The sequence below is a fragment of the Ischnura elegans genome, chromosome 3, assembly GCF_921293095.1.
Source record: "Ischnura elegans chromosome 3, ioIscEleg1.1, whole genome shotgun sequence".
Classification (NCBI taxonomy): Eukaryota; Metazoa; Arthropoda; class Insecta; order Odonata; family Coenagrionidae; genus Ischnura; species Ischnura elegans.
Window position 1 is genome coordinate 20,920,336 of NC_060248.1, and position 26,293 is coordinate 20,946,628.

General features: G+C 36.7%; 1 protein-coding gene across 1 annotated transcript in view; it reads right to left on the reverse strand.

Annotated features, from left to right (window-relative positions):
* Positions 1–11,228: 11,228 nt before the first annotated feature.
* The window catches only part of LOC124155538 (insulin-degrading enzyme), a 54,116-nt gene continuing 39,051 nt past the window's right edge, over positions 11,229–26,293 (reverse strand). Inside the window, 5 exon segments of the mRNA XM_046529442.1 lie at positions 11,229–12,485; positions 14,703–14,873; positions 15,842–16,051; positions 16,155–16,289; positions 25,474–25,631. Of these exon segments, the coding sequence (XP_046385398.1) occupies positions 12,378–12,485; positions 14,703–14,873; positions 15,842–16,051; positions 16,155–16,289; positions 25,474–25,631 (782 nt within the window). The 3' untranslated portion in view covers positions 11,229–12,377.

The window sequence follows — 26,293 nt, forward strand, 5'->3', positions numbered from 1 at the left end:
GCTTTTAACTCCGGTTATTTCGTATTTTACGGTTAGTTATGGCCTCATTAAGATTAATTTTCGGACAAAATTATTATATGTATTTAGCATAATATATGATTTGCATAATGTTGCGTTTACGCAACGCTGGGAAAACTCCGGAAAATAAAAGCAAAAAAATTTTAAAAACTTAGATTGCATATTTTATTTTTCATCGTCTTTTCTGATGTACTGTTCAATAATATGCTGCTCGGAATGAACCGTATCGCTTTGAACAACATAATCCTTGATTTGCAAATTTGACATCTTCGCCGGGAATTATATGTAGCCTGCGGATGAAATGCCGTATTCTCCCTTGACGGGCATGCTGCGGTTAACCTCACATACATGTTATTTTTCCTAAGGTGTCCCACATGGTGACACCGATTTTTATGCCAAATGTCATCAGCCATTGTATTGGAAACGATTTCTAGTCTCAGTAAAGTTTTACGATCTCGGACCGAAATTCTAACTGAGGAATTGCTTTGCCCGTGACTTAGGCGTAAAATCACCTCGGATTCACCACTGCACTGTCAACCCCTTTTTGGACCAGAGGCCACCTCCATTTTTTGCTCATAAAGTGGATACGGTAGCATACAGCATAATTATCGAGAAAATCTACCCCTCCCATTCCCTGATTGTAATCGTTGATAATATTTCGATTTTCTACGGGAATCTCCGGGAATATCTTTTTGTCCTTACTATGGGTACCATATTCCCATAATTTAAAGCAACAGCGATGACAGAGTTATCCTGCCATCGCACTAAGAGAATATTTTTTGACCTGTCAAACGAATAGAAGAAATCCCAGTTAGGTTTTTTTGTCAAATCTCTCGAAGATTGAGAGCGCAGTTTTCCATTCGATTTCTTCTTTCTTTTCCCGTTGAAAAATAACAATTATCACTTAAGAGTTACTAATAGATTGTAACTGATGAAGAAATTATCAAAATACTTGGCAAGAATTTCCGGAGACTAACAAAAAAATTCAGAAAATTTATTACAACCCTTTCTTCTAGTGAACTTACAAATCCTAGGCGTATCACTTTCAAGTTCCACCTCTCCATATGGCAAAAATTCATACAGATAGCCTGTAGATGAGGCCAGACACCACAATGTATAACCTACTCTAAATTGTTCCCCACGAATGAACATTTTAGCTGTGTGCCACCTGAAATATGGAACCATTTGTTAGGAAAATTCCTAACTGAATGGAATTTTGGTTAAGTCTATTGAGAAAAAGTCCAACTTTCAAAAATGTATCACTTTGTGTAGTTGAGAATTATCAGAGAGCTGTCGATATTTATTTAATTCATCAAACCAAATCCTCGTCATAAATTGCCTCGCAATTGTGACAGACATCTCCTCTTGGCTTGTCCAGCACAACTTAGTGCGTGATAATATATGATACCCCGACAACATTACCATTCCAATTATTTTTTTTATATCTGCCTCACTCTGAATAAATATATGGTTATTTATCTCCTCAGCATAATTATTGAGTAGCTCAAAATTAATTCAATTAATTTTCCGCTGAGAAATAAGTGATGGAGCTCAATTGGTGAGTGGCCTCCATACTGAGTAATAAATGTTTCTATTCCCTTTTTCACACAGAAATTCGGGACTCCTACGGAGGTAGATTCTATTTTTTCACATTTAGATGAACCGCTGTTTGTTCTTTGCATCTTTTACCTGGGCGTGCGCGTTTACTGGACGATTTTTCTTTTGATACTGCTTGAGTAAAATATGATTTACCTTGCAGCACCTCCTGCAATATTCGAAAAACTGAGAAGATGTAATCCCCATTGTAGCTCCAAAGTTAAGAAAATATTATAAATCGCCTCTCCTGTCAATTTATATTCTTCAGTTACCTTCTTGATGCTTCTTATAAGGTCTGAGGCGTGTAGAAATAACGAATAAATTTTTCTTCAATTTTAAATCTGAAGGAAACCCCTGAATAAATTATTTAGCAAAAATCCGAGCAAAAACTACTGTGGTATGATTGATATAATTACTGGATGAGAATTAAAGATGCATTTCAGAGGACAATTTCATTGATACGAACCCAACTGAAGCTAGATTATAAGCCTTACATCACCTAAGCGATAGAAGAAAAAATAGGTAACTCAGGATTGCACGGAGAAAATTCCAATGAGCGACTAGAGGAACACTCCACCTTCCATCACAATCCTGCTTCAACTAATAGGTTTCTCACCCTCTCATTCTACCATCTCTGAAAGTGAATGCATCTGAAGCTGAATTTAACGTCTACGAAGTAATCCTTTCACTCAACGACATGGGAATGACATTGCCCTGTATCGGTTCCACGTGTGTGCGCAACAGTTTGACTCCACGAAGTACCAGGGTGTTCAATGTAAAATTCGTACCGATGGCCATGTTGGAATTCAAGATACCATTCACCCTTTACTATGCAAACTCACAACCTGTGAGTGCCAAAAATGTATCTAAACTGCCTCCAAAAGACTACGTTGTCGATTAAAAGCCATATTGACGATTTTCGTTATGCTTTGGGACAAGCCCTCTGGTCTACCAGAGAATTCCCATCGTTGCGTAAACGCAACATTATTTACAACAACCATATTTATACCAGTAGCGATGAAAGTTCGTGACAAAAATAAACATGATGAATAAAGAAGCTTAGAACTAAGAGAAAACATTACCTCAAGCAAGATCGCCCAATAAATCTTTGTAAAAAATATTTACAGTTTGTAGTACTTCAGCGCTTCAAAATAGGCAAATTTCAAAGTAAAATAAAAATTATTATTTTAATGAATATTTTTCCAAAAATAACTGAAAAAGAGCGAATGGTATTTCAGGAATTCAGAAACCCTGAGAAAAAATTATCCTGAAGCAAAGGTTTTTTATAATAATTTCACTTCAATAATGTTGCGTTTACGCAACGCTGGGGATTAATGGGTTAATCTATTCTGAGAAGGGCAGATCATCTTCTTTTTTTTCATCAGGAAACTCAGCTAAAAGTTTTGCTTTCCTGAAGCATTTGGAAATGATCCTTTGTGTCACGCACCTCCAAGCAACATCAATGAACTGGATGGCAACCAACACGGTTATGTTGACTCGCTGTGCAGTATCCATGCAGAAGATGATTTTTTTCAAAAGCTGCTTACAGTAATGGCACTTGAAGCTTCAGATAACCTCTTGGTCCATTGGCTGCAAGACACTTGTACAGTTGGCCAGAAAAAACACAGGACTAATGTTGGTCAAATTCAATTTCAGGTGGGCTGCACAGTTGTTTGATGGCAGCTCTCTATCCCACCTCCTAAATTCTTCTTCAAAGATGGCAGAGGTCATTCATACTTTTTTTTGCTGAGTATGTTACAGGAAGCTTTTTCACATTATTAAAACATCTAGGCTGTGCACTTTTGCCAATAAGTAGAAGCTTCCTTTTTTCCATTCCATCATATTTGCACAAACAAATGCAGTCAATCTTTGCTTTAACAATTTTCCACTGACACATTTATTGTTTTTAAATAGGAGGGAGTTATCCACCGTCTATTTGTAAAATAAGTCCTGCTTTATCTCCGTTGAGAATGTTTTCACCTTTGTGATGCTGTATCACCACTGGCCATGTTTCATTTAGCCAGTCACTGGTGACACTTGGATCGACAGATTTTGCCTCACCACAAATTTTTGCAAACGAAATTAAGTGCCTAGCTTTGAATCCGTCATTCCAATCACTATTTCTGCATGCCTAAATTTTATAATCATAAGTGTACCCAAGTTAACCACACATATATCTTGAAAGCTTCATCCCACACTTTTGATGTTTCCCAATTAGGTGTTGATACATAGTGAGACAACCTCTGCAGGGAAAAATTTTCCATTAGCACAAGACATTCACCCGGTATATTATAGGGCTTTAGAGTACTTAGCAAGAAGAGCATGAACTATGTTCAAGCAATCCATGGTAGGAACCAACCATAACTAGCAAGAACTTGTATTAATTTCTCGAGATCACCTTCATTACAAATTTATTAATATGTATACTATAATTGTTCCTTGCTCCAGGATGGAGCTATCACAGTCATTTTCACTTAACTACTCATTTTGAGAATCAGCTAATAAAAATTTCTTCGTCTCAGTCACTGGTGGGAGCCAACTTGACTTGACTAGAAGAGGGTGAAAATCTAGTTTTGCTTCAATTATTTTGGTCACTTCATTGTTGGTCAGCTTATCCATACGAAGAAAATATTTTTCGTCCACCAAAGCAAAAATTAATCAGTAGGATCTCGATAAAAAATTTGAGCATCTAGATCTAGTCAAGCTCAAAAATATTCCGCTGAGTCTGGTCATAGCAGCCTGCTGCTGCTTGGTTCAGACCACTTGAGCACAACTTCTTCTTTACCGTTTTATTCTTCAGGGGATGCTGAAGGTTTTCAGTATTGTACATTTGACATGAAAGGATCTCACTGCTCAAGCTACATTATTTTCAAATGACGTGATAATAGGATTTCATGCCTTCAACAGTTCTGAGCCAGATATGGACTAAGGATTTTGTGAAGACTGTTCTAATTCCTACTTAGAAAAAGAAAGTAAGAGAATTTGGAGATTGCAAGAGTATTACCCTAACAAGGGTGGCAGGGAAAGTAGTGTTGAGGATAACTAGTAGTCTAATGCAGTGAGCAAACGATTACTTGAGTGATGATTGGTTTGGTTTCAGGAAAGGGAAATAAACCACAGGTATAATAACAATTACGAGGACCATAAGAAGGGAACTTAGAATATACAGTAGAATCCTGATTTAATTTTTTCCAGGGAAATGTAAAACACTGAATGAGGACCAGCCATTTTCTTCAGACTTTAGGATCTGTGATGATTGGAATGACTTTCTATTAATAAATAATATATTTTTAAGTCACTAACAGGTGCCACAGAGCCATATGGTCACTTGGCGAAACCAGGAATTTCGTTTGGAAGGGTCCAAAACCAAGGGTGCGCAGGGAAAAATTTTTGAAAAATAGGATATAAAATAGAGGGTTTTAAACTTATTTTAACACTTTTCATATTGGAAAAAATTTCATTTTTTGTAGAAATCTTTTGTAAATACATGATTTTTTAACATTTTGCTTTCTTTAATGGTGAAGCAAAGGAATTGTGTTTTTTACATTTTTTGGGGTGGGGGGGGGGGGGGGAATTCAAGACCCCACCCCCACAATTTATTTATAGCCATGAACTGTGATACAATCATCAAAACTCTGATTCCCATTCTCTTTTGACATTAAATAGTAGCAGATCTTTGAATCAACATTGAATATAGCCATCCGCATGTTGTTAAATGAGCCCCCAGTTATCTAAATACTAGTGATGAGTCGGTTCGATTCCTCGATTCTCGACCAAGAACCGGAATCGAAAATGAGTTCTTGCCAAGTTGAAAAATCGATTCCGATTCCAGTAGCTTTTGAAAGTACAAATTTATATACGACTGCGTTTCCAACAGTCATTTGAAAAGCTCTGTTTTGAAATTTAGCTATTATATTTTTATTACATAGTGATGATATGAAAGATGCTTTTGTCAACTGATTTTTTCACTGAGTAATATTTTTTTAAGTGGTTGTCTTGTTGCCTATTTTTCTTGGAGTCTATGATGTCAGAATCGATGGAATCGGTATTGGTAGAATCGGAATCGAAATGTCAGAATCGGAATCGGGATCGGAATCGATAAAATTTTGGAATCGACCCATCACTACTAAATACTATGTAATATAACGTTGCTTCACAGAGAAATAATGCTCTCATCCACCATCATGTCAGGGGACACACTTCCTCGATTTTCTTACAGTTCATACATAGAAACTGACCTTGGAATGGATAATAGAGAGAATCTTCGGGTGAAATGCACAAATAATATCAGACCTCCTCTTTTGAAGGGAAAGTAGCAGACTGGATAAATATTGAAAAAACAATGGACTTCCCCTAGAGAGTTGAGTTGAGAGGGGCATAAAGCATCAACGAAAAACATTCCCAGAAAGCCATCATATTATGGCGGCCCTTAAAGAATAACTTCCGTCATCATTAGTCACATAATCATCGAAGTCTAGTTCAAAAAGTGAAAGATAAGGTCATTACAGGTTATTAAGGGATGACTAAACTACATTATATCGAATTCGATACAAAAAGTGTTTGAGAAGGGGAGGCAAGGAAGTGTTTGTTGAAGGAGTGTTTGAGAGGAGGAGGAGGGGAATAAGAAGGGGAGCAAAACATTACATGAAGACAAATAACCTGGGTTGCAAGTCCCAGAAGATCCCATTGCCACATTCGTGGATGAATGCAGATGAAAAAGCATTCCTTCGTAGATTCAATCAACTCTTGCTAAAATTTCATGAGAATTTTCTCGTCATTGAGCAGAAATTCAAAGATTTCGATAATCATTTGAATTGGCCGTAACGAAAAAATATTAAATTGGGCAAAATAATCTTGTGCAGGAAAAAGTTTTACGACGTTAATGGGGAAAAACTCAGAATGCGGAAATGCTAAATAAGGATAATTTTTACATTGCTCAGATATGGAATGAATCGGGATCCCAAAAAATAAATGTTAACTGAGGAAAAATGTTAAATCCGAATCCGACTGTATTTATACCAAGGATGTATCTCTTTGCTTGTGTATTTTGAAAAAGTGTATTCTAGAGTAGACTGGGTAACACCGATGGGAATCTTTAAGAAAATAAGTGTAGGCCGGAGGGACAGACCACTTATATGTAATCTGTACTAAGGTCAGACAGCACAAGTTAAAGTACCCCATATAGGAAACATAATGAAGATACACTTTAGTATGCTCCACAGGAGTTTTAATAACCGACCCAGGTTTCGACAGTACACTATGTCATTATCAAGGTACCCCATATAGAATCAGGTTGGGCAAGCATAAGCCGAGGAGTGAGATGAGTTATCCACTGCTACCCTTGCTGTTTAGCATAAATGCTGAAATAGACAATGAAAATTAAAAAGAAATAAAATAGCCACTTAAAATTGCTAAATTTCAGATGTCCCTGCCAATTTTTTTTTCAGTTTTTCAGGAACAAAATGATCAGAACTTGACATACATCAATGCCTTGATTAACTAAATATGCACTCAAGTGTAAATGAAACCAGTAATCCCAAGACTAGCACGCAAAGGCCAAACCCCACCACCAATGTTGCAGGCAAAAATATTCTGCTACTTATTGCCATAAAATATAATTCCCCAATACAATGTGTTCAACTTCACCAATGCATTCCTTCTCAGTATGGCTTCTTAAATTCTAGAGCAAGGGTTTCCAAAATACGGCCTGCGGGGGGCTTTTATCCGGCCCGCGCCTTCGTTTCAAGTAGAGCACGATTCTCGCTCGTTTAACTCAGTGAGACCCCTCTAGGAGCATTGCAGTGCTGTACTACACATCAAAGTCGCCTTCAACTGTTCGTAAATAAGAAATACGCCACCGGATACTTCAGTAGACGTTGGTATCGAACACTTCGGTCACCCACAAATTTGCTATCTGGCCCGCAGGGCAATTCGGAACTTGGAATGTGGCCCTTGTGGCCTAGTAAATTGGAGACCCCTGTTCTAGAGCAATGGATTTTCCATGTTTCTAAGTGTATGAAAAAGTTCACCTTCCAAAGCTCTGTAACCATTACAAGGAGCTATTACAACCAACAATGAAATGATTGATGGAAGTTAACCAAAGTTGCATCTGATAAATATGGGATCTGCCTCATCATCAATATTCAACTCCACAGCTTAAAGCATATCAATCTTAAAGAGCAAAAATTAGAGCAAAACTGACAGGTGACAATGACTGACAATGAGCTGGGGCAACCACCAAATAAGATATCAGCAGCAGCAAGTTCCTGTATCCAAGAGCAGCATATCTGTGGCTGCATGACTTATGATGGCATGATTGCTCATTAATTGCCTTCACAATGGGTCTATATTTATTGTTATGGTGAGTCGGGGATGGCATGACTGTGGCGCATGTTCGTGGAGCCACATCCCACATGAATGCCTCTTGGGCAAAGTTGTGAGATGTGACTGTTTAGCAAGGTGTACGGAATATGGGTTCTACTGAAGCAATTTGAAACATCATATCAATCCCAGACCATCTGGATTCATGATTGTGCAAAAAATCCACAGAGAAAAAAATCATTTGCCTTGACTGGGATTGGAACCCAGATCCCTCGATTTCCGGCCGAGTGCTTTAGCCAGTTAAGCTACCGAGGCATCATTCGCCCCTGTGCAAAACTTTGGACTAAAAATGGATCCGTGATCTTGTCATTACATACGTGCAACATGTAGTTGCAGATGCATGGTTTTTGGAAACAAGTGCCATTACATGTATTACGATATTTCATTCACAGAGTCATAAACAGTATGCAAAGTGAGGCAAATACAGCTCTTATTTCCCAGTTTCGGTGGCGGCGGGGTAACGTTCTCGCCTGCCAAACAAGAGGTCGTGGGTTCGAGTCCCGCCTGGGTAGGTTTCCCCGGTCCAGGGCATGGTCGTTTGAGTACGTTCACTTGTTACATTTGTTGAACACCCCGGTGTAAAATGGCCAAGAAGAGCTGTATCCGGTGGTTTGAGAATAAAATTAAAAAAATAAAAATAAAAGAAAAGTGGAAAGTGAAGGTAAATCAGAATATTGAGGGGCTTCATCCTTCACCTTCTGATATAGCAACAAGTTTTCCGCGGATGGTGAGCACTCGTCAAACCAATCTTCCACTGCGACTAAAATGACATTTTGGTAAATTTGATAAAACTTATAAGCGACGCAGTTTTTTATAACATGATTTTGAAGCAATTCCTCAACTTAAAAAGAATGAACGAGGCAAAAACTGCTTTTCTTATACACCCATGTCTCGTATAGCGCAAGGGATGCATTCCTTGGGGTCTTTGCACTATACGAATTTGCGTTATATGAGAGCGTTTTAACATAGGGAGGATAGGGATGCGTTCCTGGTAGCATACGTCTTGGGTATTGAATATCCTCTAAAACATCTATAGTCCCATAAAAAGCCTTAGAAAACATTATTTATATAAATGTTTATAGTTTAAAACATCTTTAAAGATAGTACGCACGCATTCAAAGACTTTTATTCACGTTAAAAAAAATTCTTACGTTATTTTGAAATTCCCTCCTGTCGTGCGGGTGGGCTAACATCTGCTATCTCAGGGGATCGTAATGCGTTGCCGGCAGTAGACGATTTTTCAAAATTGTCTAAAAACAACTATTATGTCACCCAGGCCCTTTTGTCGCTCATCGAAATGACAGGAAAATGCTACTTTGAATGCCATTTCATAGCTAGCGGAGTTTATGAATGATATAAATCATTTTAATTTGAAGTCCTCCGAGTCATTAGCAGCTACGTGAAACAGTCTTCAAATGCCTTGAAACCTTCCAGGCTGGCTTTCCTTGACCCAGGTTTTCCATCCCTGAAAATGAATGAACGAGATTGCATTCTTTTCCAAAACAATATCATCTCGTCAACACTAAAAACTGGTTGAGGGGGAAAGGAGCCACTTTCAATCACAGCTTGGAGTTCATCAAATTCAAAAATGTTGCGGTGACTGCGCTATCAACACTTGCAGATTCACCTGATATCGCTGCACTGAAAATACCTGCTTGCCGTTTAAATTCTGGAACCAACCGAAACTTTCACTAAATGTCTCGGAGCGATTACCACTCTCGTCTTTTTGTACTGATTTACTATGAACTTTCCGTATGTGTAGACCGCTTGGTTGAAGTTGGTGCGGCTGAGGTCACTGATGTTTTTACTTCGTCTTTATCCAGAATGAGGCATCGTGCGTTTAAATGTCCGCGCAATATCGCTTTGAAGCTCTCCATTTTCAAAGCAATTGACCTCTTTCAATTACTCGTCTAGGTTTATGGTTTTTCTTGATAAATTCTTGATTTTTCTACACGCATTCCTATTTTTTGCCATATTCTCTTGGTTTTTACTCTGTATGGCTCTATCTAAATCACCATCTACTAATGAACTGTATTCCTGAGACGTAGAAGGTCTACGACTGCTGGGAGGGAACGAAGCAATTGTGTTTGAGACTCTATAGCGGACCCTTTGCTGCGTTGATGCTATTCATGCGCCACTTGGCCACCTCTCCCCCGTGAATACCGATGACCTTGAAGGCTTTAGCGTAGACCCTCAACCTGGAAGTCAATCGCCCGATAACCTATGACGGCAAAAATACGTCTCAAACCGTATTGCTGAAAAAAAAATTCATTTCCACTAGCCCCACGCTTAATTAACGATCTAAATTATTTATTATCATTCTGTTAAGGAGACGAGATAAATTACTTCGGTAGGCCGGCTATCTGGACCCAATGACGAGTAATACTTTTGGCCATTGCACAGCAATGGATTTCGATTAATATATAAACAAAAAAAAGATTTGAGGCAAGCAATAATACTAATATGAGTAAAATGATAGAAATTTCGTGTGTACTTAGCGCAAGTTCACGTTTTATCACGAGAGCGTTTAAGATTTTTGGTTAGGCTACACTGCATTGCAATGTTTCCCCGAGGAACGAATTTGCGCTATATCGAAATTGCGCTATACGAGACATGGGTGTATCTGATTTTGGTACCAATTCTTTTTGGTGCCAGTTCCTGTTCTGTCCTCAAGAACTTGTGAAATAGAGAATCGAAGAACCAAACGGCTTCATTCATACAAATTATAAATACCTTCAAGAATTGTATGACATAATAAAATAATTACAGCACATTAGGAGATGCAGGAATTCAGACCTCCATTTTATCACTACCCTAAAGTGCATAATTATTCATGCTAAAAATCAGGAAGTCATATAGAGAGCACATTACCTATGTCAACCTTTGAACATATGCCAATGACTAAAGTGTGCTAGCTGGGAAACAGACTGGCAAATCTTATTGCAAAGATGAATACATACTAGTTAAAGTCTGCTATAATCAAAAGCATAAAAAGTACTGTATGACCAAAACAAGGGTTGGACCAATGATTAGGTTCTTGAGCATAGTACTCAATCGCAACATCAATGATGAACAATTAACTTGAACCAGTAGTACAAAATTGAGAAGAAACATTCAAACAACTTACCATACATCAAGGAACTAAAAATAGCTTAAGTATACATCATTGGATCCCTTTCCAAAGAAATTGTTCATTTAATTTGGCTATTTGTAGGGCAATTACAAAATAACTCTTGAACAAATAGAATCAACTTTATTGATTTCGCAAACAATCAAATTTGATTCCAATTTCAGGTGAACACTCATTGGACTGTTCTGAATAGAATTATTACAAGAAATTTTCCCCTTCAATCCTGATATTTTGATGAAATACTAGCAGCATCAACAGAGGACTACATCAAAATAATGATGAGGTCAATCCAATTTCAAAATAATGGAATTCGGTACATCATTTTAACAAAGAACAAGCGGTTTACATAAAATCACAGCAACAAGATGTCAATAAGAAATATCCTCCCCAATAACCTCAACATTTTCCTCCAAATAATACACAAATGTCAAATTTCAACAAGTCTCCCATACCAATCACAATAAAATTCCAGAAAAAAAACCTTGATCATAACAGAAACTTCATAGATGATCGGTACAAAAGTTGTTCATGTTTACATCACAGTTACTTTCACCACACTCACATACACTATGAGATATCCTTGCATAAAGAATTAAAACTCCAAATGATTCAAAGTCTGTATTACCTGAAGGTACATCATAAATCTTGGAAAATTTCTGCCATGAGTGGATGAATTGAAGAATATCCATCTACACAGCACTCTACCGCAAAACAATTCACTCTAGGATTCCTAGTGAAAGTCACAGGTTTCAAAATACAATTCAGCAAGTAAACCTTGACCACCTTGACTAAGGGTTCAGAGTCATTCACCTTATGATTTAAACATCTAAGTACTTCGTAAACTAGCAATGAATTGATGAGAAATTATTCACCAATATAGAACCACATTTTAGAGCTTATTTTATCCCTCTAAAATGATGTATCCCTGATATAAATTCACACACATTTTCTCTTGCCCTCACAACTTGTAGACGAGGCTAAAAAATTAATTTTGAACTTCATAATCACTTCAAATTTTCCCCACACTCTTTTTAGAATTTTGTTACTTTTGTGCATGAAAACCAATATGTCAATTGCAAAAATTTAGCTCAAGCTTCACTAGGGGTAAAGCTGACCTAGATAAAAAATTGAATTCTTACCTCAATATTGCATGGGAAAGTTTCCCTTCATTTCTCCTGAGCTTGAATACAGTTTTACCTTTTTCATTTTCACTGCACCAAAATTATTCATTTTACTCCAAATGATAATACCTTCACAGCTTTGACTTAGCACCTTGCGGACTAATATTGACATATGGTTGCACCAAAGGAAATAAACTCTGGCTACTTTTAAACTTTGTTATGTTTGTAATCACCGATGCCTGAAATGAAACAAAAATATTTGATTAATGATTACAAAAATAACATAGAACCTGGAGCAGGCTAAGTCCAAAAAAACAACTTTAAATTCATTAATAATGATATCTGTAGTTCAAGCACAGAGTTCGATCATTTGTCAATTAAAAAGTCAGCCAACCAGTGAAGACCTTAGAGGCCAACTGGATAAAGTGTAATGAGGTACAATGGAAGTCCCACGTCACAAATAAGGGATATGGCTAGAGGTAGCCAAGGAACCATTTAAAACCCTATGCTTTACATGTAAAATAAATTTGTATTGGCGATAATGGCTCAGTTCCTCACCTGCACCATTTGCAATTATGACAGGTAGACTTTATGATCACGTGCTGCATGTCTGGCACTAAATGCTAATGAAACTAAAATTTTTACATCCACTACAACATTAAAATGTTCTTTATGCCTCTATTCTTAATTCACCACTTAATTAATTTCTCGCATACACATTTCATTGTTCTTTCATCATCCTTGTGCACCTCCTTCAGTCAGATTCAAAATTGTTCAGCCTGACTGATAATGTCATGGCCATGTATCTAAAAACCAAAATGCAAATTAGGTATTGCTGATTGCAAAAGTGGTGAGAGTTCCAAGAATGAAATTTGGAAGGATAACATTGACGTTATTCACCATCGTAAAGAAAAAGGAACAAATTCATGCATCAGTGCTTCAAGAATGATGACCAAGAACCCAAAAACGCTTGCAGCCAGGAGAACATCCACAGCTAGAAACTTCCCTTTTCTCATGGTTTTGCCAAAAAAAAAGAGCCATGGAAATTTCGATCACAGGCCTGATGCCAAAGCAGAATATTTGATTGACAAGCATGGTGTATGCAATTTTAAATGCTATGATGGATGGTTAACATGTTTTAAAAACAGGAAGGGAATATCCCAAAATAAACTATCTGGGGAATCTTCAAGTGTTGATATAAGAGCAAGACATCTTATAAAACAGCAACCCCTAACTAAGCTACCCATCATAGCTATCCGCAATTCATAACTTATCCATAACTTGTTGTGCTGCAATTAATTCCAGAAAGCTCTTAAATATCCTAGAATATGCACTGCATTCTGCATATAAGAATGGGATGAAAATTCAGACAGCAAAAAAGATTTGCTAGTTGTGAACTCTTCAAGCGATAAATGATTGTACAAAGATACGTGTAACATAATGTCAAGATTTTCAGTCAATTGAGCGAGTGAGAAGCCAAGAGATACAAGTGATTTATTTTTTCTATACAGAGTTAGGTAGAGAAATTAGGAATAGAAAACAAACAAGATCAGTTGGATATTTAGTAAAGAATTTGATTTTCCACTCGATGTCAGCACAGAACTGAGACTCACTCGTATCCCTTGGCAACCAATTTTTGTGTATTTTTTCCAACAATTAACTTCACCTAGCTCTGTCGAGAAAAAAAATCACTTGTACCCCTTGGCTTCTCACCCCCTCAATTATGAGCAAGATAAAGAGCTTACAAAATTTATTGTGGAGTGACAATTTTCATCATAGCACAACCCCTAACATGTTTAAAGCTCTTTAAATGCCAAATATTGATTTTCAGAGGCAGATTAGTAATACGTTTACAGTAAGCTTTAATTTGGTTAATAAACACTGATATGCAAGGGCATTGTGAAAATAAATTGATTGTACATACATAATTTGAAACGTAGGAATGTCAATTTAAACCATCTTAAAGTAAGGACAAGCCTTCACAGGAAAGATCTTTTAAACAAGGAATATTGACTTCGCCAAAGTAGGGCAGGCGGTTGATGGGAAATACCTAGCAGCGGAAGTAAGTGGTACGAGTCATACTTCAGAGGCGCCACAGTGTGGGGTACAGCTCAGGGAGGTGAAATAGGTTGCAGGTGGCTGTATTTAAAAAATGCTAAGACATAAGTCAGAACAAACAAAAATTAGGGCGTAAAGAGCTACACTTTCACTTTTTCATTAGAATAATTTTTTTCAGTCAAAAAATCTTATTTTAGATACCTAGTACTTCCAGTCCTCAGAGCACAGATTCCCGTAATTTTTCCAGACTTTTAGCTCATGAATGTTGAATTCATTACGTTATTTTGAGCCTACGAGACTATAACTTTTCGAAATTCTGAAAAATAATGGCTGGCCTACTCTACAGTCAAATTTAATAATTTTATGAGTCGATTTTCTCAGAAAAAAAATATGCTTACCGTTTTAGTCTTTGGAGGTGGCATTAATTTATCTATAACACCATCTTCGACTATATCAGATGGATCCGTGTAATTTTCTGCCTCTGGATTATTCCCAGCACCACCCTCAGCAGTTGACAGCACATGGACAGCTATTTTGTGGCGATGTGGGGCATCAAAGCTCACATAATCCTTGAAATAAAATAGTAAAATTTTAGAATAAAAAGTACAACAGTTCATTTTAGAAATTGAATGATTACATTGAATCTTATTAAGCTGAAGGTTACTTAATTGAGTTATAATCACTCTCACAAAATTTCTGAGGGGTCACATCTAACATATCAGCCTACCATGCCAACAAATATTTCATCCTTCATTAATAGATTTTATACACAATTCATTGTATATATTTCCAAATCTTGTATAAAAAACTTGCATGCAAGCATTAAGAGACTATAATGAGTCAATCATAAAACAATTGATTATTGGATATTATGAGCACTAATTTCAACTGTCTTACTTTTTAATAGATAACAGGATTAAATTTGATTATACAATGCATATGAGGTGCTTGTAAACATATTTGAATATTTGTTTATCCATAACTAGGTTAAGGAGAACACTGATGATTATAAACAGTGTTGTAGCTTTGGGGAGGAGGAGATGAGGGGATAGAAACCCACTCTCTTCCAGAACCCTAAAAAATAGAAATATTGGTATGAAAGCAAATGCACTAGTTAGAAATGTAGTGATAATTATTTATAGTTTTAAGTTGGCAACTCTAATATATTCAAATAAGTAGTTTATTAGCATAATTATAAAATTATAACAGGTTTATTTAATAAATTCTTAACTTGTAACTTTCTGTAAAAATATTCAATGTCGCTATGTTTTTCTAAAATAAATTCACGTGATAAAGCAAAATTTAGTAGAATACATATTACCCAGTGCAATGTGCTATTCAATCTGATCCATTCCCCAACCTAAGTCTTAGTATGCCACTGAATATAAATACGTAAGTCAACCCTTAAAGAATTATTTGTGAAAAATATAATCATGAATTGAAGATTAATTAATACAGATAAAAACTGAATCTAAAACAGTTTTAAACTCCCATCCATATAACCGTAGCACCAGAAAAATATCAAATCATAACAAACCTTGAAGAATTTTATAACATCCTTCTTAGTGAGAGTCTTGAGATGAGCCACTTCTATTTCGGCTCTGTTAAAGTTATACTGCCGAGAAAGAATTTCTGACCAATATCGAGCAGTCAAAGCCACCAATTTTTTTGGTTTTTCAAGTCTCTGGGCTGCCAATGCTTCCTTATGCCGTTCAAACTCATCCTCAGGCATTTCTTCAAGCAGAACCTGATAAATTTATTGTAAAGAACAGATAATAACAATTTACATATAGGAACAGAGAATTCAAAAAATTTCATTACAAGTACAAAGATTGAAAATTAACACATACCCCCATTGCAACAAGGAAAGCTTCTACCCTTTGATCCACATAATTCGGATGCTTCACAGACTGCACAATAACTCGAAGTCCTTGGACGCCATTTGATCTTCTTAGCCCACTGAAGACAATATACCCCAGTTGCTCCTTAAAGAACACCATCAAAGAAGAGAAAGCTTTTGATTAAAATGGGACAAATAGCAGATTTCTCAAACTCAAATATCAAATTTGAATATTAAATCACTGCTCAAATATTCGAATACCTCGAATACTAGAATTGCGCAAAGCAAATTAAACTTACGTTTCTTCTTCTATTTCACTTGATGAATGTATAAATAAAAAGTTATACACTGGAACCTCGATCTATCGTTTTTCAAGGGGATGGACGAAAAAAAAAACCGATGAATGCGGGAGTGTCTGACTAGGTTGCCTATGCAGCAGGAAACCCAAGATTTTGGCGAGTATGTAATTGTGATTTCCTTTAAAGGATTCAAACAGAAATTTAGCTGATTAATGTAATATCTTAATTTTATGGAAACAATTGGGCATATAGTTGATTCAACTAACATCTCTTTCAAATGTTCTAAGGGGACACACCACCTCGCGAAAAATGATTGCATGCCATCTCGGCATTTACACTGCTATGATGGATTTCTGTCTGATGTATACATTCTCATCTACCAAACGCCATCTCAGCGGCACGCCCATCTGATACTCGGCTTCATCCAACTTCTTATTTTCAACAGGTAGCTCACTTTACCCTCACTCCTGCTGTCAAGTGCTAGCGGTAAATCTGAGGCATTTTGCAAAATACACGCGCTTATCCACCGGATTTTCTTCTTCTTCAATTATTTTCAATCCATCTTTGGAAGTTCTCATGAGATAAGAAGATGAATTCGAATTGCTATCAGGGAGAAACCAAATATACTGAGAAAATATCCTTCCCTCTGTGACTGTAACAATAGAGATTAGATAGCACAACTCATAAATTGTAACTTGATACAGTAAAACCTCTATGTAGTGAACCTCTTTACATCGTAAACCTCTATACATCGTACCAACCCTCTGGTCCCGTTAGATTTACATGTAAATTTATAGGCAAACCTCTCTATAGTGAACCTCTTTATATCGTAAAACCTCTATATATCATAGCAACGAGAGACCCCCGAGACGGCCTAACTACCTCCGCATTTCGTACCGAGACAACTAGAGACCATTAATGCAGCCACGATAACGAACATGGAATGACATTTTCAGCGATAAATGTTTCACGCTTATTTTTCTCTTTTACACCTTTACTTTACTGCAATTTTCATGTTAACCATTACCTAGGGCCCTTTTGTTCCATAATAATAATAATAATTTATTTTCCCTGGTAGACAATTTACAAAGTAAGTTATACAATAGCTCACAATTAGTAATTGTATAGGGTACGTCAAGATACAGTAAAATAAAATTCTCTTAGGCAACTTTGTCTGTCAGAAATTCTCTCAGTGAATAAAAAGATTTCATTAATAAATATTTTTTCACCTTATTTTTAAAGCTATTGCTACATTTGGTAGATTTGATGCTCTCAGGGAGCGAGTTATACATTTTTGTCCCCATTGCAAATACACTATTGCTGGATATCCTTGAGTTGTGGTGTTTTACATGGATAGCGTTTTTATTTCTAGTACCATATGAATGGATGCTATTATTGAACATGAGGAGATGAAGGTTATTATTTACAACTACAACTGTGCTGAAAATATACAAACATGGTACAGTTAAGATGTTTAATTTTAGAAATAGAGGTCTGCAAGGAGCAGTGAAGTGGACTCCCATCATGCTTCTTATCATCTTTTTCTGTACTAAAAAAACTTTATTTAGTAGGCTCACAGATGATCCCCAAAATATTATACCATATGACACTTTGGAGTGAAAATTGGAGTAATAAATGGATTTTAGAACTCCTATGGAGACAGAATCTCGGAGAAATTTTGCTTGGTAAATGGCAGAATTCAGTTTGGTAATTAAGTTGCTGACATGGAGGGACCAGCTGCCTGAATGCTGAATGTGTAGTCCTAAAAATTTAGTATGTGAGGTGTAGGATATATCAGAGGAATTTAGAGACAAATTTTGTAAGTTGTGAGTGTTTAGTTGGTTGAAGAAGAGAGCCTGTGTTTTGCTGCAATTTAGATTCAGTTTGTTTTCATTACACCATTTCCATATATTATCAATTAAATGCTGTGAATCATTCAAGAGGGAGTCCGAATTCTTGTTAGAGAGAATGAAATTAGTGTCGTCAGCATATAAAATACATTTCACATTGGCATTTTCACTGATGGATGGTAAATCGTTGACAAATAACAGGAATAGGATAGGACCTAAAATTGACCCTTGAGGTACTCCTGTTGTGATTTTACAGGGGTCAGATATATAATTGTTGTTCCTCAGGGTGATTTCCACTCTCTGTGTCCTCCCTGTTAAATAGGATGTCAACCAGTGTAGTGCAATTCCTCTGATTCCAACCTTATAACATTTTTGAAAAAGGATAGAATGATCAACCATTTCAAAAGCTTTAGAAAAATCTAAAAATAGTGCAAGAACTTTGTGGTTCGTGTCCAATGCATTTGATATGAAATGGAAGCTATCAAGGAGTGCAGCTTCGGTGGATCTACCTTTCCTGTATCCCCATTGAGAGTTAGTCAAAATTTTGTGCTTCTCTAGATAAGTGATTAACCTATGCATGGGCGGATCCAGGATTTCTTTCTGGGAGGGGCACAAGTACGGCCGTATCCAGGATTTTGTTCAGGGGGGGGCACAAGGATACCTCATCATACAAAACGAACGAAATGAGAATGGGACCGTATTAAAAATCTAGCATATTTTTAAGGGTCTGGGGGGGGCACGTGCCCCCGTGCCCCCCCCCTGGATCCGCCTATGAACCTATGTGAATAAACCAATTCAAACAGTTTAGAAAATTGAGGTAAGAGTGAGATTGGTCTATAATTGTCCAAGTCATTGATATCACCTTTTTTCTTGTAAATAGGGACAACTTTACATATTTTTAATGCCCGAGGAAATATCCCACTACTAAGGGATTTATTAATCAAGAAAATTAAAGGTTTTATGATGTGTTTACTGCAGTCTAGAAGAACAGTTCCGGGTATGCCATCTATACCTGGGGTGAAATTCTTTCCAACCTTCTTAAGACAAGACAAAATCTCTCTTTCATCACAAGGATAAAGGTATAATGATCCGCCTACGTAGCTCTCTGAATGCTTTTTTTGCTCCATTGAAATATTACTGGAATTTTGTAAATTTACAGCAGTTGAGAACACTTCGTTAATTATGTTAGAAACAGTGTGACCCTTCGTTATAAGATTTCCTTTGCTGTCATAAAGGTTGGGTAGAGACTTAGACGACAACCTGCCTAGGGTTTCATTGATACGAGAGCATACCTAACAGTAAATAAGGAAAAGGCAACGAACTATCCCAATCATTTTAAGTGACAGTAAATGAAGACAGAACGCATCGTTTGCTCTCGAATCATGGTAAAAATTGCGCGATAGCACTTGCTTTCTATTACTTATGGCTTTATTTTCCTGTAAGTGCTTACATACTAAGTTCAGTTAATAAAAGAGGCGACCAGCGCAGCCTATAATCCCTTGCCGGCGAAAATATTTCAACTAACTTCACTCCCATTTATGGAGACAGAATTACTCAACCGCATTGCTACTTCCGTTTTTAAAATGAAAATATTTCATGAATTTACTGGGACTCGAAATAAATCAAATACAATTTTGCAACTATTTTATTCCCATAATTCCCGGTTTAGAACTTTCTCACTGCCGCCTTGGTAATTTTTTCGATGCTTTCGTGAACGATCGTAGTTTACAATTTATTGCGCTTAGCGACAGTCATATGTCTTGCGTGCGTATTTATGCCGCGAAATCTGACTCTTCCATCGGGGGTCCGTGACGTCAATTTCTAGCAATACTGACGAACATCACTCCATGTGCGACAATGTTAGGTGAAGGAGACAGCTAATTAGTTGATACGCGGTAGAGTAATGAAATTTTTTACCGTCGCCGCCGCATTCTGAAGTAGTTCGCCCAGCATTCTCACCAGGAAATCACGTAGTTTTGCAGACCTAGCGTTTCTTTGTGCCCTCAACAGAGTTTTTCTACGGAGCTCTACGAGCATTGTATTTTAGAGAAAGGGAATTCAACAAAATTTTCAAACTTACGCTCAATTTCTTGTTTATTTTTTGCAATAGTCACATGTTTATTTATTTTTTTAATCTTTAACAAGTCATATGCTATAAGAATAATGAATCAATTTTCTAAAATATATTATAAGGAATATTTTCAATTATTTACCATAAAATATGAAAACATACGAAAATTACTTAATTAATTATAAGCTGATGATGGATTCGACAAATAAAACAAGGCGGCTGCTTGACATTACCACATTCAGAGGAATTTTCCAAGCCATCGACGAGGGCAGGCAGAAGAAAGATGCAGCAGTGACCTTTGGAATACCATCTATTTTAAACAACCGAGGAAAAACAGAAGAAACTGTATATCTAGGCTGCACAAATAAAAAACGCGGGCAGTGAAATAAGAGGGTGAAGGAATTATGTTAAGAAATAGAAAAGTTGTGTACTTCCCTCCAAACACTACTAGTAAATTACGACCCTTAGACCAGGGAATTATTTCTTTGGTCAAAAGGCATTATCGAAAACAGCTAGTGATTTATTTTTTATGGAGAGTGGAAAGTGAAAACGACATTAACCCTCATATGGATTTGCTGCGCCTTAGCGGCGCTCGTGGTTTTAAAAATGGTGTAAAAATTTTCCATTCCAATGAATCATTTTGAAATTTTCAGTAGTCTACTTTTTCTGCTTTCTTCGTGTACGTATAAAATTTTGTTAGCATAGAGTTGATAGGTTACATTTTATTGGCCTCTAATGGAAAAAGTTACGTCGTTGGATTTTCGGCGCCGCTGCGGCGCTCAGTATTTCCTCGTCGCTACGTCGCTGACTGCACTCTCAATGTTAATGTCAAAGCATTTATGTTTCGTATGAAATGCTATAATATATTTATAATCATATTATTTATATTTCTAAACATTATAAACAAATGAAATTGTTAAACAAAAGGAAAATATTACCATACCAATCTTGCTTTCTATTTTAGCTAAGAATCAAAATATTTGCCTCGTTTTGATGTTCATTGACAAAACTTCATCTTTTTACAAGAATTATTCATAAAAACTCATGGCTAGTCGAAGTTGTTTTTTCATGGGCCTCCGACTTAGTTTTGCTTGGGCCGAGAATTTCCTCGTCGCTACGTAAGGGTCTGCACTCTCAACGCTAATGTCAAAGCAATTATGTTTCATATGAAATGCTATAATCTATTTATAATCCTATTATTTATTTTTTTAAACTTATAAACCAAGTGAAGTTATTTAACAAAAGGAAAATATTACAATACCAATTGTGCTTCCTCTTTTAGCTAAGAACCATTGCTTGCTTCGTTATAATGTTCATTGACAAAACTTCATCTTTTCGCAAGAATTATTCATAGAAAGCCAAGATTTCCTTGTTATTTCCGTGACTTCCGACTAAGTTTTGCTTGGGAACCTTCTCCGCTCCGCGTCCACCTACCTGACGTGGTGATAGTCACCTTTGGGTAAATCCTAGGGTGACTCTGTTTAGAATTACTCCATGCAGCAATTCTAAGAAAAGTTTAACGCAATGCATTATCCGAATTCGTAGAATAATGCTTCCTCACCGTTGTGTGAATATTTCTCGCTGAATGAGTAACTGTAACTTGCAAGGAGATTAAGAAGTTTCACCGACTACCATGAAGAACACATCGCACAGTTATTGTTATATGTCTTGTACCCTTCATTCGAAAAAAATCCCTTTGCGGCTACAATAGTCTATAAAAAATTGCAGGCGTTTATATAGCTACCGATGACGTGACAGTTTACAAATGGGGTGAAATCAATATAACTACCCAACTAATTGTGTGATAGAAAATAATTTCTCTTTCCTGACGATGAGTTTAGACATTACATGGTAAAAATCGTTTCATTATGAATAGGTGAAAAGACAATTTACCGTGAGGTGAAAATATGTTAACATATTTCTCGTTTCTTCGTGTACTGAAATGCACAGATGTTTTATGCATTAGGGGTGTTACTAACGTAAAGGGGTGAGTTAGGAGGAGAAAGGAGAAGGAATGCCAGGAGGTTGTTTTGAGGTGAAGGGGTGGTAGTGTGTCGACTGCCAAGGATCGGGGAATACCCAGATCGTTAGGACAGGTAGGAGTAGAAAATCCTTGTCGCAAAAAAGGTTGGGAGTGCAAGGAGGCAATTAGATACAAAAGCCTGCTTTTTCTTCATCCTTCCAACGCTGCATGAGGGACAGGGAACAAAAGCCTTGTCAAAACGCCCCACGGTGGCCCTCCCTTCATTCCAAGAAGGTCCAGCTCGGGTGGGTCATTAGGGTGGAGAGAAGTTCAATCAAGTTTTGTGGGAGGGGGGAAGAAGGTGGTGAATTACAAATAAGGGAGCTTAGTGGGAAGGTATGGACAGTCTCAATGTTTGGGTCAGTGAAACGCTAAGAAAGGAAACGGAAAGAAAATGTAAGGGAAGTCCTTCCAAAGTGAGGGTATTTTAGTCACCCCAGAGCATTCTTTCATCAGTTTCTCACGCAGGGCTGGACGAAAAAAAGGCAGCTGCTCCTTCTCCCCTACCACCAATAACACATACTTCTAAGAATTTTTTTTTTTTTTGGATTTCCCACCAATCCAGGAGTAAAACCTAATCTGATGCACTCCCACGCAAAACATTTACCCGTCCATATCTAAGGAAACCTTCCCCTTGGGCTACACGTCCCCAGAAGGGGAATAGGGCTCCGTGGTAGGAAAAGAGTACTGACTCTTCTAGCTCCAACTCCAAAGAAGCGTTGGGTTCCTTGACACGTCGCTTATCATTTCATATTATTTATATTTCAAAACCCATAAGACTTGATTTTTTTAATTGCAGGACATTAGCTCCCAGAATATTCGTAACATTTGTCTTGATCGCCAGAATCTTGTAAAAATCATGAAAGAAACACTCGTCTCTTCTCACTAAACCTACAGCTGTTCCATTATTAACGTTTAATAACTTATCCTTCTATAAACACTGCAAAGATATAACATATGGGTGGACGCAATAAAGCAAAATTATGTCATATGGGCATAAACGAATTTTATTCGGTCATCATTTTTAGTATTTAGATACATAAAATTATAAACAATATAAACATTAAAAAGCGGAGTTTGTCGAGCTCTGCATATCAGAAAAATATTTCAAACAACAAATACACACGAAATTAAAACTTTCACTCAAAAATAACAAACAAAGGGAACTGAAATAAAGAGCATTACGGCAAGAAATGGAAAAGAATGCAGCGTTCAAGATTTTTTGTTATAACTTCCTCAATAATGGGTCAAATATAGCAAAACACGGTGAGAAATAAAGATAATAGATGTATTTACCATTATCAATCACAAAACTTGTAAATTCACGCTGAATTTGAAAGATAATAACAGAAAATGACGCGGCGCCGCTGCGGCGCCGAAAATCCAACGACGTAACTAAATTTGTAAATCCATATGAGGGTTAAAAGTGCTCAGGGAACATCCTTCAGACCAATGCACAGGCTGTGCCTTTCCTCAATTTTTGAGAAATGCTTCATCAAGGATGGGATTATGGGTGGTAGCAAACAGGAGGAAAGTGAAATATTTGAGAATGAACCTACAGAGTACGATAAAATCAACAAAATAGTTGACACAAATTCAACATTTGAAGACTTTGTAAATGTTGATAATGATTTATTCATTTGTTCCCCACATGAGTTGGAAGATAGTGGTGAAGGAGATGTATATATCTTGCAGGATACAGGAAGAGATGGATTTAGAGGAAGATGTTGGTAATGAGCAATCAGTTACAGTTCCCACCAAAACAGAGGTTGAGGATTTATTGAACATAATTAAATGGTTTTTATTAAGCATGGAGGAATGCGGCCATAATATGATTGTATTCAATAGAATTAAAAACATTATATTGAAAGAGTTTTAAAAAGGTTAAAGCAAACCCAATAACTAATTTCTTTCCTAAAAAGCCCTCTTGAACAAGTTACTTTTACCTTTGTGTAATCATTAAATTGTACATACATGTTCACTAATGCATGCATGTATGTTTAAATATATTAATATTATGGTTTAGCAATAAAATGGTGCCTATCACTAAAACCTCTCTATAGTGAACCTCCATACATCAAAATGCCCAAATTTTGGTCCCCTCCATTACGATGTAAAGAGGTTTTACTGTATATGTTTTCGGAAAAAAATACCGCATCAACTTCCGAGAAGCTCTGCTGCTCATATCGAGTCTCGCCAGAATGCTATGTCTCCGTCGTATTTTTACATTTATTTCCTCGTGTAAAATGCTTAAATAAAGTCAGAAAAACGTCGTGTTTGGTCTTATTCTTTTTGAAATTACGCGCACATTACTAATATTTCAATCCAATAAAGGTGTAATATCAATTGCCAAAAGTCATTGTTAGACACCTTTTGGGCTAATAGATGACTCATGCAGCAATTAACCTCCAGAAATGGGGAACTTTGAAGCAGGTAGGCAGAAAAAGGTCAGTGGGGGAGAAAGAGGGAAGGGTGAAACACAATTCTATTATTCTCCTCTTTATTCTCCAGAAGGAAGTTTATGTACTGCTCACAAATAATAAGTTAGTTGCTGGTACAGAATTAAATTCCTTCTAAATTAATCAATAAGCCAAATAATTCTGAACTACAACCAACAGGTAAATTTCCAAATAAAAAGCCACTAGGATGTTGTTTAATAGGGCCCAAATACTCCTGTTGTCTTACTGGAAGGCTTGACAACATGAGATACAGATATCACTCATTACTATAAATCAACTTGTAGTCCCGTACTACACCTACAAACTTGATTCATAAAAAGGCCAGCAAAATTACAGAGTTTCATTTGGAATATAATAATTAAATATTAGAGGTAAAGTAAACCAAAATCTGAGATGATGAAGTTATTTTTCAAATAGTAGACTAATTGACAAGGAATGATTGATTTTGAAGAAGCAATAACCTTGTGCGTTAATTTTATTTCCTTCAAAATTGTCAAAGAACTCATAGAAAAAGAATTTCACCACCAAATACTAACTTCTAAATAGGCTAAAGCAAAAAAACCAAAATGTACTACAAAAGAATTACTTACAATTAGTACAATAAATGAAAAAAATTAATGAGCTTACTTTTGTTCTGAGGATGTTGAAGCAAGGTTCACTGATGATCTGTACCAGTAACTCAAGTAACATGTTGGCCTCCGTTGATTCTAAGGTACATTGGTAGTACACTTCGGTGCACGAGCTCAAATGCAAGTTGTTTTCAACTTCATACACAAAATGGCAACCTTAAGTTTTGGGAAAAATGATAAAATATATTCGCCAAAGAATCAACAGACATAACATCATGATGATTAATAAAATAATCTATAGGGAATTACTTAAGGACAGAAAATGGGATACACTTAAGATCATTGTGAGAATGATAATTTAATATTCCACCGTTCTTATTTCGGACTGCTTTACGATATGGAAGATTTTATTTGCATCAGGTTTTCTCATCCGAAAGGTCATCAGTAAACAATTTAGGTTGGCCAATGAAATATTGAACTACAACACCGTGACTTTTCTAGGCTAATATTTCAATTTAAGAAAATATGATTGTATAGTACCACTGACCAGCCAATGACTTTGTGTTCACCTCTTTGCCAGTGCTTTCCCCTTCCTGTCCCCTAAGATGCAACTTAGCCTGAGTTGGCGTTCCTCGTTCCACCCACCTTTGCCAACTTCCTCCCTTTTCATTAGCATTTCTGTCCCTCCCACTCACCTATGGGGTCAGCAGCATACTTTGTACCCAGACATGCAATGCACTAACAACATCAGAAGCTAATGGACGCTTCGCACAAAGTCGCAAGGGGTCTTCCGAGACTTCAAGTTACTGCAGTCATATACGAGATATAAATAAGCAGACGCAGTAAACTCCATCCACTGTTTGACAGTCGTTTACCCT